We start from the raw sequence: 15393 nt of genomic DNA, 5'->3' as shown, positions 1-15393 counted from the left end.
GATAAATAGATGAGCATGCTGGAACTGAAATGGAAATGTCTTTTTTGTATCATTTTTGATACAAATGTCTTTTTTCAGCCGGCACCAGCTGCACCCATCTGCAACTAACCTAAGATGAGGAGAAAAGAGCTGTCATATGCATCATGCCTTCCTTCAACTCTCCCTCCAATCTACATTTTTCAGCAGAAGCAACAGAGCTGAAATCATGATAATCCTGCTGTCTGTAGCATGAAGAAACCAATGAAAAGAATTATCATTTCAATCCCATGCCAATGGAGAAGAACAAAGCCAGCTAAAAGGGCGAAGGAACAGTATGATTTACACACACGCTTTGTAGGCTAACAACTCCTAACTTTGGGTGGCCCTGTTTAAGAGCCATTTAATAGCAGCACTGAGAAGGCAGACTTTTTTCCACTACGCTTCAAAACATCTAAAAGAAAAATAGCAGTGGGAGAAATTTTCTGAAAAAAATTCAAAGAATGTCTTTTCTGAATTAGCAGTTGGATGGAGAATTTCTGGTTAAGGCCAGGTCTGAACTGCTGCCAAAGCCCGGAGCTTCAGCCATTGCCACTCGCAGTAGGTAGGAGCAGCTCAGGCCGTGGGTGAGGTCCTATGGAGACGTGCTGCTGACGAAGCCTAGGCGTGATATCCCTTTTCCTCAACTTTATGAAGGAAGCAACTGCCCTGAGTAAAGCCTACTCAGCCCTAATGGCTCAGTGCCTTACATCACTGCGTAAGGGTTATTCTGTCACTGCTACCTATGCAGCAAGGGACGAGCTGTGAAGGAAGTTGGTGAGTCCTGAGTAAAATAGAAGGGTAATTGCTGTGACTGGTGGTATCAAGGACAGAGAAGTGCAAAGATCCAACCTGTGAGTAACAACCATTTCAATTCCAAACGTCCTTCAGCTACATCTAGCAGAGAAACACAGTTAAAGCCTCAGAAAGCAAATGGACGTCTTGGATCTGCACTCACTTTAGCTCTCTGAGGCAGGTTCATCATGGTGTCTGGTTTGAAGTCGTTCTTGTTCTTTCTGCACAGAACCGCTGTGATGATGATGATGATAACCGTAACCACAGCAATGGGAGCCAGCACCGCTGCAATGATCCACAGGTTGTTCGGGGGGTTCTTCACCACAGCTACAGAAAATTGCAAACCAACACTGGTAAGTTTCACTGTGCAATCGCAAGATTTAAATTGCTTCCAACACAGTCTTCAACTGTCTCCATATAATAACTGGTACAAAAGGACTGTTAGTAATCTAGCTATACCTTTGTACTCCTTAAGTAAATGAAATGAATCAGCAACACACTTCAATTCACAAATCCCTGGACTCTCCTCTTACTTAGTTATAGCCAGCTGCAAAAGCAGCCATCAACTCCCAAGTCAAATTAGATGCCACGTTAGATATCACTCCAATGGTTCGTTTAGAGAATAAACAAAAAAGTGTGAAATTAATACCTCCTTAATTATTTTTCAAACACAAAAACAGCTTATAGTAAGGTAGCATGTGTATTAAAAGTATACACACGGAGTCCGTACCTGGTGTCAAAGACTTACTGGCTCAGCAAGAGCAAAACTCAGAGAGTGAGTTTTTTTCAAAAACAATGAAGCTAAGCATGCTAATAGTTACTGTTGATATCAATAGGGCAATAAGAAAATGCTTCTCTTGTGCTCTAGAAATACTTTATCATAGTTAAGGTCAAAATGAATCCATCATTTCTGAAGGAGGAGAAGTGATGAGATCGGAAAGAGCTACTTGCAGATATATTAATAATGGCACCAGGAAAAGGGTACATTTCAGAAATGCAGTGATGCTAAAATGTTTTAGATTCTGTTTTATCAGAATAAAGTCTCTTAGTATGAAACTTCAACTTGTACACACATAAGAGATCCTCCTGTGACACATCCCCGGTTCTCTCATTTCATTTCTTTCTGGAAAAACACCACAATCTCCTTATGATGCTGAATTTTGTTTTAGTGAAATATTTTGTGGACTTCACCATGCGATCCCTATTTATTTTCTTATGCCACTGGTTGCTGGCATGGACAGGCAATTGTGAGAATACCAGCATAAAGCAGCCATTCCCATTTCCTAGGGGACTAGCGCTTTCAAATGTCGTTGAGCTTATTAGCTGTCAGAGGCACTCAGCATCTTTCAGGATCAGACTTCAAATGCATACCATCTTGTTCAGCAGCAGTTACAAAAGCCAGCTGAAAGTCTGTCTGAAGCTTGAGCCTATTTTCGTTGTAGATCTACAACTTTTTGCAAAGCCAATGTAGTTTGTTGGGTGATGTAGGAACAGCACCATTAGGTACATATCTTGTGCACAGTGTAACGGTAACCGCATGCTTAAAGACTGTCCAAAAAGCCAGGTTGAAGCCTTTCAGGGTTCGCTTTTCAGTGGACTTGCATAATTCTCAATTATTGACTTTGGACATTTAGTTTGGGGATTAAAGGGCTGTGGGGAAGGAAACTGAATCTGAGTTTTATCAGATAACTAATTATAATTATAGCTTGCTGTTGTGGGAGCAGCAAACAATTGCTGAAAAATTATAATTATTCTTTCTAGGGAACGCAGAGGAAACGATGACCTTATGGCTAATAGGACAGACATTTAGGAATCCTGGTTTACATCTTTAATTCTGTTACCAGCTTCCAATGTGACCTTGAATAAGTCAATCCGTGGTTCATTCAACTCAATAAGACTTCAGTGGATTTTGAAACAAACCTTTCATTTTGCTATAACTCAGTCCCTCACTTATAAAACAGGAACATCCATATTTTTTGTTATTATTCATCTGTCTTGTCTAACCAGACTGTGAGCTCCTGAGGGTAGATGTCTTTTCTTACTCCATTTTGGTACAGAACTTTTCATTCTGCTATAACAGAAATTATAATGAGTAAAAATGAAGTGCACACAAAGTATTTTCTTTGGGAATACAAAGAGAGACTACAAATACCATGTCCAAAATGAAAGAAATGGATTTTTTCTGTAATAAGGTATAAAGATAGAACTATCTCCTACATTTAAAATACTCTAGCTTCAGAATCTCAGTTACCCAGGGTCATATTTTCAATTTCTGTATATTCTCTTCTTACAGTATTCTGTGAATATTTAACTTGTATGAAAGTCTACAGACCACAAGGCCGCCTTATCAGAGCATGGAAGCACAAAGTTAGATCATGAGCAGCAGATGACATATAACTACCTAAACACCCATATAAATTACAAAACTGCACAAAGAGCTAGGAAACTGCTATGTATTATCTATAGCTGCTTTAGCAAAAATTACATTAAAGACATATTCTCATGGAAAACAAAGTTGTTCAGAATTTAAATACTAGACTTTATGGAAGCAGAAATGGAGATCCCTGGGTTTAGTCCAATTAAAGTCAGTAACAGACCACGATCAAATTAAGGATCAGGTACAGTATATAGTGCATTCTCTGGAAATTATATCATCCTTTATTATTCTAACTCAATCATATGTTTATGGATGATACGTCAATTACTTATTACAGTGGTTCCTTCTTTTCCTATCACCATGACATGTAATTATTTCAATATCACTGCTCCTTCACGCAGAAATAATGGCACCAGGGAGTCCCATTTTATATGCTGTTTAGCCAGTAAGGAGATCCAGTACAGAAATCCACTATATAATTTTAATTCCATCTGGATAAATACCTTGGCAAAGTGGAAAGATTCGGTTAGCTAAAGGCATCGATTCATACATTAAGCTGTTATTGCGCAAAAAACCCTCCAAGCTCCACCACAGCTTTATGACTGTGGGTCAACTATACAGGAATATAAAAAAAAAAATTTTTTTTTAAGAAAACACCTGTGCCCACAATCACTCAGTAACTGATGCAAGTCTTAAAAGAGAAATTCAAACACTACTTTTCAAGAATGTATTACTTTTTGGCCACATTATTCTGAATGATGCCACCATATCTTGAATCGGAAAATTGCCCATACACATAAGTAGTTCTGTCCAACTTCATTTTTCTGATTTGTGTCTAAACAATATCTTTAACAACCGTGTGGTGCATTTTACAGAGTTCTTGGTGAAAATGATTATTCAAAAAAAAAAAAAATCCCTTTGAGATAGAAATAATCTACATTATTTTGAACAAGTCAAAAATAAGAGGCATCTTGATAATCCCCACATTTTACTTTGGGCTAAGTTATTTGAATAGCAGTTTTGCCCCAGCAGTCATTAGCCTGTGGTGTCATAGTTTCATTAGCATCAGAATTAATTCTGACTTTATGTAAAGTTCCATAAAGTTGTTCAGTTCATAGAACTGTATGTGTATAAAATTAATTGTACAGTAAGAGTTTACAGTGATTGGCTAAATAACAGTCTGTATATGGCTTTGATTTACTACGATAAAATATTAGTCTGTCTTCCATATGAAAAAGAGCAGCCTGACTTAAGCAGCTGCTCAGAAAGGTGCAGCTGATATTTCTCTGTGTGATCAGTGGAGGCTCCCCACACCTACACTGCTGTTTTCACAAAGAAAGAAGGGGCGGGGGGGAGGGGAGCGGGGAGGAAGAAAAAAAGGACTAAACCAGAGAATTTTTAAAAGAACTCTTACGATCAGCTTGAACTTGAATAACATAACCTAATGTCAAGGCCATCCGCTGGGAGTCAACGGTACTCAAAATTTTGGCAGCTGCAGTGCCCAGCAAAGGTTTCCCATTGTATAAAGTGTAGTATGTCAGTTCAGCCGGCTCCTTGGGTCCTGGAATACGTTGGATTTTTACCATCTTTCAGGAAAAAAAAAGAAAATGAGAGAAAGAGAAATAAAGTGTGTTTGTATTATGCCATTGCAAAACCTGCCAGAAGCTCCCTGAAGGCAGTGCACAGGGGGAACTCCTTCAAGACCCCGTATAAGCATAAGCTCCATGCAAATATTCTCATAGGATTAGGGCTTCTCCTCTTCATAGCCTAGGTTATTAAGATTAGTGAGGACCGATTACCTTCTTAAAAATTTTTAAACATAATCCTAAGGTAAAACCCTATACTAAGAAAAGCATGCAGTAAAAAGGGGGAAAGGATCAAATGTTTGGACATTACAGTCCTCTGTAAAGAGGGAATTCTTAAAATCTGTCCTAATATTGAAAATTATACTTTGCTGGCATATTGCAGTTGAAAAATTCCCTCACATTTTATTTCTATACTCATTGTTTTTGATCCCAGGCTGACAATAAAAAGAACCATGCTTTTTCCATTTTATTCTGCAGAACACCAGCAGAATTTTTACATTGTACCTGTACCTTTCCTGACAGTAGAGAAAGTATCAAACATCTCTAATGATGAGAGGAAAAAGGAGTCTTGTGGTTCTTCTCCATTATGTTATGGTCTAAAAATCTGTAATGTTTTCATGGAAAATTTTACAAAGGTTCACGCTTTTGGCAAGTAAAAACGTGTTCCTTCTTTTAAATACTTTCAGTGGGAAAACACACAGAATTGTGGGCAAACGAAAAAAGTAGTAATTTGTTTTTATATCTCACAACAAACAATTCTTGAAAAACATCATGCAATTAAAAAAAAGGCAATAACTTGTCATGCAATTTTTGAAGACAGATCCTCTTTGAATCCCTGACAACCACCATCAGTTGGCTAAAGTACTGAGAAAACAAAATAAGATCATTTCAAAAAACTGAATGGGAAATGTCGCTAAATAAGAGAAAGATGATTAAATAAATTACTCAGGACTGAAATCTCTATTTCATAACATGATCTGTGGCCACGTGATTTGATGACTAACCCTGTATAAAGACTGCTTCAGACTTTTTTTTCCCAACAAAAAGAAAAAAGTTCTAGCTTTATTGAGTTACCTAGGAAATGAAGACCTAGGAAACTTTTTTTCACTTAAGAACAAAAGCCTGGAACTCTTCATTATGCTGAATACAAGACTTTACACTAAAATATGTACTTTGCACCAATCCTCATAGCAAACAAAGAGAAAACGTTTATTAACACTGATTAACTAATGACAATTTCTAGAAGATGAGAGGCATGCAAACATGGCTGACTGCAGAAAAAGAAACCCATTAGTAACGCCACACATCTTGCACTCGCTGCTTTGGTATTCATGAAAAAGACAGGAAATCTCAACCCAGTAAAACAGTTTTTCACACACATTGAGGCAGTACACATGCAAACAAAGCCCTTTTTTCAACACATATCTAGGCGCAACCGCTATCGCATTGACCACCTGCACAGTGTAGCTGCCCACAGTAGTGGCACGTTTGAATCGTCTTCCTTGCTGATGGGACATCATAAACAGCGGGGCCAAACGCTGCTCCATTAATCTTGCAAAGCTCTGATTGTTCAGTCCCAGTAATGCAATATCAACCCCTTGAATAACTGTGGGAATGGAGAAAATCACATACCAGCACATTTTAGATGGACAGATTAAGTAATACGTGGTCTGCAGGGCAGTTTGGGACAGGGGTGTACTAACTAGCTTAGAAGAAAAATAACTGGACGCTGTTACACCCCCTCAATAATTCCCAATGAGGATATAACGTGCTTCTGTTTCAACCCCTGCACTGTTCTTCTCAGATAATGTCAACGATGTTTCAGAGAATAAAATCCTCCAAAAAACTTTCTTAGGCCTTCAGTTTACCAAAATGGCTCCGGGAAGGACCTAATCTATGATCTTCAATGTAAAAAGTAAGTGAAAACCTATTCGAGAGCTGCCAGTTTTTGTGCTTATCGCCAGATGCTCTTGTTAACTGAACAACAGCTTTTTGTCCAGCAGTTTTGAAATCAGAAGTTAGAATTTTGTACAACTCAGTTTGAAACAAAACACTATATGTTTGAGAGCACTGAAAACTGAATAAACATTTCCCAAGTAAAAATTAATGTAAAATTATAAACGACACAGAATTTACATAAAGTTCAAATAAATTATATGGTATGCTAATTTAATTCATGCAAATGTATGATTTTTCAATATTATTTAAAAAAAAATCTTTTGGGACCGTCATGATTTTTTTGAAAACAACATTTCCATTGTTATCAATAATACTCCATTGCAGTAAGTGCACAAAGGCAAGAAAGGGAGTATCAGGTTCATGGGGTCCAGATGGGGTGGAGCCGTACCACTCCCTTCAGAGGATCATAATCTCTGCATAAACTTATTTTTTATCTCAAAATTATGAATAGATATAACGGGCACCAAACCACACCGGCTTTTGAAAGCAAAGCGTAGAATTTAATCCATTTCACGTCAGGCTCCTTTTCTCTTGCTCTCCTGAGCATCAAACAATTCCAGCTACAGACACACCAATTAGAAAGGCTTTGGTATCTACTCACTCGAAGATGTCTGGGGGAAAGGGTCTCTTTCCTGCCCAGTTACCACTTCTAAAGTCAAAATGATTGTGAATGAGAATGTGATACCAGTGAAATGACTGTGATCAAACAAGTATTTTGAAGCCTAACAGCATTCTCTGCACCTTCTTTTCCACCAACAGAAAGTTATGTGCTTAATGCTTCTGGTGAAAGATACAAAAATTCCTGGACCCAGACAGAGTCAGTCTGTCGGTTTAACAGATCACCTTTCTTCCTGGGTTATGTCTGCAAGCCTCTCTCGATTTCAGATTTAAATCCAAGTCCCAGGAAAAAAAAAAGAGAAGCCTTTTTGTGATTATAAACTCTGAGAAGATAATGCTGCTCTCAGAAGTGCTTAAACCAAAGTACCATAAATTCTGAGGTGAGTGTTGGACGCAGGAGATGTCTCTGTTTAAGATGACAAATCACAGTTATGTCCCAGAGTAACTCTAAATACATTTGCCCAGTTGAATGCAACAGGCAGGTTCAGTGGGCAGCCACTTATTTCTGTGTAAAATTACTGCACCAATGTGTTTATATAATCGAGCACTAAAAATTATTATCTGAAGTGCCTGGAGGAGGGAAGGAGATTAAAAAGTACCTGTTATCACCCAGTAGTCTCTAGTTGACTCTGAGACATCAAGGTTTGGATACTCCAAAGCTTTAAAATAAAAGTTGAAATTATGTCATAATTTTCCAACATCCTACACATTATATGTCCCAAAACTATTTGGTTAACCAGACAGTGATAAATAAAATTGAACTATGGCCCAGGAGGAGATCTAGAGGCATAATTTTCAGGGTTACAATTTCTCTTCTGTCTGAAAAAGAACATCAAGTGCGAACAGTACAAGCGCTGCCATACAAAGTAGAACATACATCTTCTGTTGCCAAAATACTGGCTGGTACATTGTCCGGGGCAAAGCCCAGGATTGCCCATTACTAAAAATGATAGGCAATATGCATGTGTCTGTTATATACATTTCTGCTGCTTTCTCTCTGTGAGTAATACCCCTGGGGAAAACAAGATGAGATTCTATGGTCATTCTGTAATTTAATCCTTACTTAACCCAGACCACAATTTTAACCTAAAATAATATTAAAATTAACAACGATCAGATTGCACCAATCACAGAGTGCAGTTCCACATGAATTACAAACAAGACTACCGAAACTGTGAAGACACCTTAAAGTGTGGTACTCTCACTCTGCACCATTTAAGGTATTACTACCATATGTGCTTACATCTGTGAGAAACTGATGTTTGTCATTTTGATGCCTTTTGTTAGCCTTCCATCTCCAAAGTGCATTCATTAGGATGTAAAGTTCAATATGCTGCTAATCCATTATATAGCTCAACATTTTTTCAATAGATTTATGCAACGTGGAAAGCATTAACACTTGGAACTTAATTCAGAAAATATCCATGCCTTGCATGTTGATACACTGCTATTGAGTTACCTTGATTTTTAAACTCCAAAGTGGCTTGAAATAGTAAACATTGTAAAGCATCTGATTACGCACAGTAACTGCTTTTGAGGAGGAATTGCACGGCGTGTCCCGAGCTGTGCATTTCCATGACAGACTGCGAAGGCTCTGGAGGAGCCGCCAGAGTCTACTGGGAAATAACACACTCTGAGAACAGCAGCAGTATTTGTTTGATAAACTGAAACAACTGCACTGCCACATGAATAAGCATCAAACACTTTTCAAAGTAAACCTTTTCAGAAGACATGCTATCAGTCTGAAGCCATAAACACTATGTGCGCATTAAGTTCATGAGTTTGCAGTATACCTGCTGCGCTGGGAATAAAACCAAGAACTCCAAAATGAAATATAAGCCATTAGTTGTTAAAGGAGCACTAGCTAAAGACTTTATCGGGTCAGTTCATCATGTGCAGGGATCAGCAGAGAACTGTGATACCACACGAGACTCTTACTGGCTGTCTTACTGACAAACGGCTTTCACAGCTCCTGACTACCAAACATACACCTGTATTGCCTTTGTGAGAAGCACCATAATCCTTTTCCTATGCCAAAATTCCTATTTTGGAGGCCAAACACTTGAACCAAGCACAGCCATCATCAAAACTTCCTCGGGCTTTCTCCTTGTGCTCCTGGATGCCCTGGTGAAGACAAGTCCTGTCCTGCACACAGGGCACTCTCCAGACAGGCTCACCCACCAGCCACAAAAAGGAAGGAGCCTGTCCCATGATGAACGGTCTACATCCCTTTCTAGGTCCCCAAGCAGACCCTTTGTCAACAGCCTCCCTCCACCTCCCCTTGCCTGTGGAAAGACTTGATGAAAATGCAAGCCTACCCTGAGATACGTCTCTTACCCTGAGATGGAAAGTCTGATTCAGAAGTGCACCAATGCAGTGCAAGAACTCATCATTGGGCAGTTTCACCTATTTGTCTGCAAATTTCTGATTTAGATAGGTAATGTCTCAAGAATGATATACGCTCCTTCTTTTTCAAGGATTTGCACAATCACCAGAGTTAGCTGTGATTCCTGACTGCCTCGCACCAGAGTGACCACTCACTTCACAGACAGCAGAGTGCTTGTTGTGCAAGTAACTGATGAAGAATTGCACAAAGTAATTACTCTGCTGTCGGGCTGTTTGCAGATAAAATGGACTGACAAAAAAGGTAACTTGTATCTTCCCCAGTGCTCACTTTCCAGCAGCCTGGTTCTGCTTTTTCTTAGAATCAGAAAAGGAACAAACACCTTAATAATTTTACCTAAAGCTACGAATCCACTCAGTTCAGTGCTCTGATCATAAAGACATATTTGGCTCTATCATTATGTGCCCAATTATTTCAATACTTGTGAAATGAAAAATTACAAACTACTCCATCACGGGTTTAGCCTTATCAATGAGTTTGATAGCTACCAGAAGCTTAACCAGATCTTTACTGGTATTTGAGCACAGTATTTCAAATTTAGCAAGCATCTCTTGAAGATTTACACACAATGAGGTCAGCTGAAACCTGCCCTTCCTTAACCAGAGCCCATTACCATGCACTGACATACCCAGCATGTCTCTCTCTCCTCTCAGTTCCAGTGAACACTGATCTCCTCCAGCGAACAGATAACCTGGATCTACAGTGAGCTTAATTTCACATACCAAATTTAACAAGCAGATTAAACAGAAATCCCCATAATCAAATGTCTTGTCCCTTTATTCATTTTAGAGAAATCAGCATGCAGAGTCAGAGAGCATATATGCTGCACAGGCTGCCCTGACACACAACTTTCTCTTGCTCTCTCTGTACCTCTGACTCTTCATAGCAATTGAAATGCAAGCAAATTATTGACGCTGAAGTGCTTAGACCGTATTTTAAACTGAGGCTGAAGTTCAGTAAATACACCAACAACTTTTTAAACGGAGAAGCGTAGATAGAGCTCACCCACTACCCAAACACACAGTCAAAGCGTGCTACCAAGCCCTGCAACGGGAGCAAGCACCAGGGGTGGAGTCTTCCACTGAAGTAAAGGGCTATGCTGAAGATGAACTTCATGTGCTGCACTAAGTTTTCCTAAAATGGAGGATTGGGGAAATTCTGTGGCTTGTTTTATACAAAAATACAATTTTATTTTGTTTGGAACCTGGCACAGGCATTTTTTTATTAATCATAGAATCATAGAATAGTTTGGGTTGGAAGGGACCTCTGAAGGTCATCTAGTCCAACCCCCCTGCCATGGGCAGGGACATCTTCAACTAAATCAGGTTGCTCAGAGCCCCGTCCAACCTGACCTTGAATGTTTCCAGGGATGGGGCATCCACCACCTCTCTGGGCAACCTCTTCCAGTGTTTCACCACCCTCAGCGTAACAAATTTCTTCCTTATATCTAGTCTAAATCTACCCCCCTTTAGTTTAAAGCCATTCGCCCTTGTCCTGTCACAACAGGCCCCACTAAAAAGTCTGCCGCCATCTTTTTTATAAGCTCCCTTTAAGCACTGATAGGCTGACAGCATATATGATGTGCATATATCATCATATATCATATATATGATGATATAATGACAGCATTTATGTGTTTTTCTTAATTATGTGCCAGCGTTTCTAGCAGCTGAAGTAAACACTGAACCCAGAAAACCCCCCCAGGCCCCCTTCTATTTTTTTTTGGTTTAAAAAAAAAAAAAGAAGTTTAAAAAGCAGTCAGCAAAAACACCTACAATCTGTGGGCTTGACGACAAAGCTTTGGTGCTTGCAAAGCAAAAGCCCGACGCTGGCTAATCTTAAGGAGCTGTGTGCTGGGAAGCACATACTTACATTCTGCAATGGTGAGAGGCGGGTAGGTTAGATAGAAACCCACCAGCTCAGCTGACAGCTGATTAAGGAGGTTGCTGGAAATAGTGCCATTTAGAGTTGTGCTTTGATTGTTCACTACATAAAACAGAGTGACAGCTTGGGAGACATTGGAGGTGTTCAAAATCTGAAACAGAGGTAAAGAAATAATGTGTAGCTGTGTTTCAGCTCAGTTGGAAAAAAGAAAAAAAACACAACCAAAAAACCCCAAAACCAGTGCAAATAAACTGGGAGGAAGTTAACTTGAACAATGGATTAGGTACAGCTCACTCAACATGATTGTGTAGAACAGTTTATGATACTTTAATTCCTACTTTAGCACATGCAGAGTTACTGGAGAACAGCAGCAGGCAGAAAAGGTGCAGTCAGGACTGAAAATATTTTTCCCTGTTTTTTACCAGGAAATGTAAGATGAGGGAGGGGATGCTTATCAGAAAAAATGTTCAGTATTTGATGCAGAGGAATTAGGCCTGTATGTCTTGCTCTCTTTGCTGCCTTCCTAGTGCAGTTATCCAGACCTACACCTTTTCCATATGAAATAAAGGGATATCATGTCTCTTCTGCTTCTAGCATCATACGATTACAGCTCTCCTCCCCACCTCAGCTCTATGCTAGTGTCCTCCTGAGCCCAAATCTGATGACTGCATTTAAGGACCAATTCTATTTAGTGAGTACTGGATCAGACTTTCAAACACCAGTTTTATGCAGGAAGCAGAGAGGCGAAGGCGGGGCAGGAATGAAACATGTTTTCTCAGAAAACTCATGCCCTAGGACAAGAGGGATGTTTTTTGGTACTGATACTGTAGGTAGGGCTGACAGCATTCAGCATTCATGAGTGTTATTTAAATACCCCAGTTTTATGATTTGGATCACTAAGTAAAAACATAAAACATGGTATAATAAAAGAATTAGAGGAAGAGTTTGAGGTCAGACCAAAGGTCTGCCTAGCCGACACCCACTTACAAATGGCCAGGAGCAGATGGTTGGAGAATGAGCACAGGGCAAGAAGAGAGGACTCTTTTCCGCAGTGTAAGGTTAGCCCACAGCTATGGTCTGAGCCATAAATTATATGCTTAGGTTTAAAAAGGGTTGATGACCTTTTATTCTATATGTTTGGCCAATTGCTTTTTGTAACTTCCATACTTTTTCTCCAGTTGCATCCGGCCATCTTCAAGACCTTATTACCCACTGTGTGAAAGGACTTTTCTTTTTATTTAAACCTGAGTAGTTCTATTATGGGAAACTAAATGATCACTCCTGATTCACTACTCATGGTTGGAGAACCATGGCCAATTTAATTTCTCCTTGCATGGAAGTTGTTTCATGCCTTTTACCCATGTTGCTGCCATTCTCTCTACTCTTGTAGTGCAGCAATGCCTTTTCTGAATCGTCTCCGTCTGCTCCAGAACTGTTTCTCAGTTTGTAATTAATCTAAAACCCTCGTACTATTTTCTGTTGCACTTAGTCCTTTGCATGGTATTGGAATAATTTCAGAAAAATTTATCATGAAGATCACACCCTTGAGCCTCTTACTTCACAGTTTATATCTTGTCTCCAAGACCTCCATCCTATCACTTCCTAAGTTGGCAACACCCACAAAACCCACAACTACCACCTTCTTCTAGGGCTCTTTACAAAATTGCCTCAGTGCTTTGTAAGATCTACAACATCTTCTGTGAGCAAATTAGCCACCATGAAGGTCTCCTCAGCATCACGGGTCCAGCTATTGAAAAGCTTGATAATCACTTTACCTACTGCAGTAGGTCATCTCTTGCCATGCACTTTTCTGCCTCTCTGAGCTCCTCCAGTTTGAACACAAGCTCACAAGAGACAGTACCAAAGTAACTAAGCAGAGCTCTGATGACCAATTTTCTCCTTCTGGTAAGCTACATTCAAACTATTCTGAGAAGCGCAAGTCCATACACAGAGTTGGTCACACGTCAATTACAAATCATAGCATCACCCAGAGGATAATTTATTTATTCCTGAAGTATGGCACAGAGCATAAGGGTGTTGGCCCACTAAACATATAGAATCATAGAATCATTAAGGTTGGAAAAGACCTCTAAGATCATCAAGTCCAACCGTCAACCCAACACCACCAGGCCCACTAAACCATGTCCCTAAGTGCCGCATCTACACGTCTTTTAAATACTTCCAGGGATGGGGACTCAACCACTTCCCTGGGCAGCCTCTTCCAATGTTTAACCACTCTTTCAGTAAAGAAATTTTTCATAATATCCAATCTAAACCTCCCCTGGCGCAACTTGAGGCCATTTCCTCTCGTCCTGTCACTAGTTACCTGGGAGAAGATAATATAAATTAAAATACAAAGTTCTGCAAAAATCAGGCCCTTGATAGTGAATTTGGGTCTGCGAGTGTAGAACTGGAATGCACATAAAAAAGAAAGAAATATATTCCATTAGCTTAGATCTTACAAACAGCTACGCATGACACTATCTTTATACCTGAACAGCCTCACTAAGAGCAACTAATGTGTCAGAATAACATATTCAGTAAAAATATAAATTTGGAAGAATATTTTTAAATGTTTATTTTTATTTGAATTTCACTTAAATGATTTAAGTGTAAACAGTAAAATTCAAATTCATGAAAATAACAGTAACAGTCTTCTATAAATCATGCATTTATAAGTCTTCCTGCAATAAATAAAACAATCATATTTCAGATGAAAACATAAGCTTACTTCCATAGTGGTCAAAGACATTATTTTGAAATACAAACATACACATAGGAAAGAATAACCCAGAGAGTTTGGCAACAGGCACTGGCAAAGCACGCAAAGTTGTACCTGAACTGTTAAGTTGTTGCTGGTGTTTAAGACCTTTCTTTCAGCATCCTGAAATGCTCTCTGTAACCGTTGCTCCATGGTCTGAACAAATTTGCATGACTGTATATTATCTGTTTGACCCACAAACTGCAGCTCTGGAAAATGAACAACATATTTGTATGTGGACAAAATATTCTTGGTTGCATAATTCCTGTAATGTCTGACAGCAAGATGACCAATTTACAAATTAAGCAGGTGAAAATAATGCCACATAAGATCAGTTTATGTCACTCAAGCAGTGCACTAAGCTAGCCTTAATTAAGACAAAATGTAAGAATTAAATTGCATTATTAGAGCTGATACTCTCCACAAACAAATGGAGATTGTTTCTGCAGTGATATATAAGATGGTAACACCAGTTCACTGTACAAATACTTACTCAGAGCCAGGCAGTAAGTGAAATCATTCTAAAACACAAGTTTTACTCTTAAATCTTGCAGGTCATTTGCTCTTGCAAGACATAATCAATCATAATATTGATTCTCATTCTGTTTGTGCTAGGAAAAATATACTTAACCGGGTAATTGCAATAAGTATGTGTATATAAACATGTAAGCACACACGTAAGAAATCTTTTTACAACTGAATACGTTGGTTTACAGCACACTGCCCTCTCGTACCTTATACTGTTCTGCTGCACTGCAACTGCTCTGCAGTGATGCTTGCTACAGTACAGAGGGGTTACACAGCGACCCTGGGTCAGACGGCTGGGACCTAAGTCAAATCCAATGGGTCCAGCCAGAACAATGCATACATATATCATATAGTCACGTTTCTCATCTGATCGTCCTCAAAAGAAATGCACAGGTTACTGCACAACCCATCGATTAAAGTCCATTTTAATCAAACGCCAAGTCTTAGTCAAGCATATTGGCGTGAC

The 15393-nt window shown here is 39.2% G+C and overlaps 1 protein-coding gene across 1 annotated transcript in view; it reads right to left on the bottom strand.

Annotated features, from left to right (window-relative positions):
* KIAA1549L (KIAA1549 like) overlaps positions 1 to 15393 on the bottom strand; it is a 142332-nt gene that overhangs the window by 56628 nt on the left and 70311 nt on the right. Inside the window, exons 8-13 of the mRNA XM_076343503.1 lie at positions 14475 to 14608; positions 11627 to 11789; positions 7950 to 8009; positions 6228 to 6379; positions 4602 to 4773; positions 974 to 1137 (exon numbers count right to left, since the gene is read on the bottom strand). Of these exons, the coding sequence (XP_076199618.1) occupies positions 974 to 1137; positions 4602 to 4773; positions 6228 to 6379; positions 7950 to 8009; positions 11627 to 11789; positions 14475 to 14608 (845 nt within the window). The remainder of the gene's footprint in view (positions 1 to 973; positions 1138 to 4601; positions 4774 to 6227; positions 6380 to 7949; positions 8010 to 11626; positions 11790 to 14474; positions 14609 to 15393) is intronic.

Source organism: Aptenodytes patagonicus, chromosome 7 (genome assembly GCF_965638725.1).
Source record: "Aptenodytes patagonicus chromosome 7, bAptPat1.pri.cur, whole genome shotgun sequence".
Classification (NCBI taxonomy): domain Eukaryota; kingdom Metazoa; phylum Chordata; class Aves; order Sphenisciformes; family Spheniscidae; genus Aptenodytes; species Aptenodytes patagonicus.
The sequence above is the reverse complement of the archived record's forward strand: the minus strand, read 5'-3'. Positions and strand labels throughout refer to the sequence as shown.